At 22.4% G+C, this 3,770-nt stretch overlaps 1 protein-coding gene across 1 annotated transcript; it reads right to left on the reverse strand.

The window, feature by feature from the left end:
• Positions 1-252: 252 nt before the first annotated feature.
• LOAG_08040 (hypothetical protein) lies at positions 253-3,072 on the reverse strand (the record flags this gene model as incomplete). The annotated part of the gene is made up of 5 exons (XM_003143572.1): positions 253-447; positions 990-1,206; positions 1,458-1,589; positions 2,544-2,643; positions 2,955-3,072. 5 exons carry the CDS (start codon positions 3,070-3,072, stop codon positions 253-255), a joined length of 762 nt encoding a protein of 253 aa, XP_003143620.1.
• Positions 3,073-3,770: the final 698 nt, after the last annotated feature.

Raw genomic sequence — 3,770 nt, forward strand, 5'->3', positions numbered from 1 at the left:
TGCTTCAAGAATTTAGATGTGTATTGATTTAAGATTAGCATATCAGTATGCCATCCGAAGATATGTAAGTCATACCTGATATCTCATATGAGCATGCAAATGTGTATTCCATAGAAGTTAAAGTTTTAATAAATTAATAATTCGAAATCAAATTTCTAATAAAATTGAATTTAAAGAATGTGAAAATTTAATTGAGATCAGTATTTTCAATCAATAAATAATGGATTTTTCTTTTTTTTTTTTTTTGTCAAATTAAAATAATAAATTTGGATAAATAATTAAACAAATAAATATCACAGTAATATGTTCAGTTATAATTACGGTCAATCGAATAGCATTATTAAGACTTGCTATTGCTAGATCACGATTACAACGATCACCGATACATGCACAATGTAACTCTTCCTCCTCATTACTCATCCATTTATGCGAACAACCAAGTTGGATCTAAATTAAAAATATGATCAAAATTCTTTTAAATTAAAAGTAAAGTAAAAAAAAAGGAAATAAGTAATGTAAATATAAAAATAAAATAAAAAGAATATAAATGGAAAGATAAAAATTTTTCATTGTAAATAAAATTATCAATAAGGAATTGCATATTTTTTTTCCTTTCTCATAATATTACGGAAATTTTATACTTTAAAATAGTTTATATATATATATTAAAAAAGTTTCTCAATTAATTTGTATTCAAAATTTTTGCAAAACAAAATTTTTACAAAAATAAGAAATATAATTTAGAATCAATATTTAAATTTTTATTTAATTTGGATTTAAATTTTTTTTTTTAATTTAGAATTAATAAATTTTCATTCGTATTTTATTCATTTTCAAATAATTACTTTTCAATTGTAAAGAAAAAAAAAAAAGAAGAAAAATAAAAGGTAATTTATTAGATACAATTTATATTCCATATTTATTTACTAAAATAATAATTAAAATAAAATTTTAATTAATTTTTAAAAAGAAAAAAATAAAATTCAAACATGATGATTATCGGTAACATTAATACATCCTTGACGTTCATTTAAAATCGATTTTTGTGTACGATATTGTTTAATACCAATGTATAATCGTTGTGTTGCATATGTACAGTAATGTCCAATACATTGATTTTGTTTGCATGATGCAATCATTCTAATATCTTGCGTACTTATTTCACAATTAACACATTTATGTAATGCTACTGGAATATCATTTTCTCTGTAAATAAAATAAAAAAAAAAAAGGAAAATAAAAATTATTATTTAAATAAAATATGCAAAAAATTTTTTATTTAATTAAAAAAAAAAAGGAAATGTTAAAACTAATATGATAATAATCAATTAAATGATTATATAAAATAGAGTAAAATGGATGATATTAATTGATAAAAAAATTTAACATCTATACATTCAAACCAAAAAGCTATATAAAATAAATGAAACATGATTAATTAATTAATTAATGTTTACTTAGAATTTAGAAATAAAGATCGTATTCGTGTAGTTCCTTCCAGATGATTATTCCATGGCATTGAACGTTTGTAAATAATATTACAATTATTAGTATTACAAATGCAATATTTTCGTGGAGAACTGGAACCTCTAAAATTATATTTATGATAATTTGATAGAAGATAATGATAATAGATATGGCTATAGAAGCATGCAACTGAGAATTTTCGAGAAATGAGAAATTTATGGTAATTTGCTGAAAACGGAAAAAATATATCGTAATAAAATTTATCAAAAGTATTATAGATTTGATTGATAACTTGAATAATTCAATAATTAATTATTCATCAATTTAACTAATATCACATTACTGGAATAGTGATATTGTAAATTGGAAATTTCTCTTTTATGTTAATTTTTAAAGGAAAATTTTAAATAAGAAATTTATGGATTATTGAAGCAATTTTTGATATAACACTTTCAGATGAGTTAGCGGAATTTTTGTACCAATACATTCCGGATGGAAATCATATTAATCAATTATAGATGAAATAGTAATTACTAGTTGGTAGATTTTTTTCTCTATTAAAAATTCTTACTTTATCCTTCCTTACTTTGTGTCTTATTAGCAATTCTCGGGAAAAATTTACCGTTTTTTTTTTTTCAATTACAATAATGATAGACAAATAAGACAGAAGTTGAATAGTTGTATGAATAAGCAAGACGATATGCAATTTGCTCATACAATAAGAACAACTTTAATTAAATGCGAAAAAAGCTAATCATGCATATTTACTCATACAATAAGGAGCAACTCTTGCAAGCTATATAGTGGTATAAATACGCAAGACGATGTGTAAAGGTAAATTAACAGTTTAAACAATTTACTCATACAATAGGAACAATTCTTGCAACAGATAAACAAGAGACAAGTTAAAGAAACCGTATGAATGTGCATAGCAATTTGTACAAATAAATTAACAATTTAAATAATTTACTTTACAGTCTATTCGAATAATTTACTCATACAATAAGAGCAATTCTTGTAAAAAAGAAGTATGATTTTTGTTTGTCTAGCAAATAAAAAAAAATATTTAACTTCACCTGCTAACGGTAACACACATTCGTGTTCGATAATACAATAATTCAGGTCCCTTGTAAAAATAAGGTAATGATGGAGGTCCATAACCGCATCCAGCAGCTCCTGCAAGGACATTAGCGCAAATTTTAGCTAATTTATTTAAAATTTTCATTGCTCACTCAGAAAAAAAAAGAATTGATCATTTCATAGAATAAATGTATCTATAATTTCTACACAAATATTAGCATAATAAAATACCATAATTTTTTATCCAATAAGCCAATAAGTCATTTAAAGAAAAAAATTTTAAACCTAAATTTAAACAAATTTCACAACTTAGAATAAGTCAAATTTTATAAATTCATAAATTAATTTACACAAATTTTCAAATTTCATACAACTCATATAAATTTTTAAAATTTATAATTTGTTACCTGCTGTCGAATCCTCATGACACCATTGTCCACGACATATTTCACCACAATCTGGTTCACGATCCGTACAATTCCGACATATGATAGTTTGTCGTTGCATTGGCCTTATATAAATCATATCATTACAAAATTCACCTATAAAAAAAAAAAAGGTAAAAAAAGAAACAAAAACTTTAACCAAATTAAACTTGAAAAATACTTATCAATAATTTTTAATTCATTTACTTTTCTCTCATAAAAATATTAATTTGAAGAAAATTTTCCACCATTTCATGCATAATTCATTTTTGCAATTTTATAAATGCAATCATATTCATTTGTTTAATATTTTATAATGTCATATATTTATCAAACAAACATTAATTCTATTAAAATTCATTTTAATTTTATAGTTTAATCCAAATTTTCCTGATCCGGAAAACTGGATTTAACATTAAAAACAAATTCATTATCAATGATTTTATTTTTTTTTAGCCAAAAAAAAAAAAATTATACATAACTTTTCTTTTTTCTTTCTTTCTTTTTTTTTTCTTTCATTCCATCAAGTTAGCTTTTCCATTTAAAATTTCATTATTTTATTGAAAACTTTTCATTTAGTTGACAAAAAAAAAAGAAAAGAAAGAAAAAACAAAGAACAAAGCTAATAAATGAAAGAGTATAAAGAGTTGACAATGAAAATATTAGCTCAAGTTTCCATTTCCGTTCTTTCTTTTCCTTTTTCCTCACTTTTTTTCTTGCTTTTTCTTTTTTTTTTTTGATTTCTTTCTAAACTTTTCCATTAGTTTGCTTCATTTCAATAAGGTAAAAAAAAAAAAA

The sequence above is a fragment of the Loa loa genome, assembly GCF_000183805.2.
Source record: "Loa loa unplaced genomic scaffold supercont3.224, whole genome shotgun sequence".
In the NCBI taxonomy this organism is placed as follows: Eukaryota; Metazoa; Nematoda; class Chromadorea; order Rhabditida; family Onchocercidae; genus Loa; species Loa loa.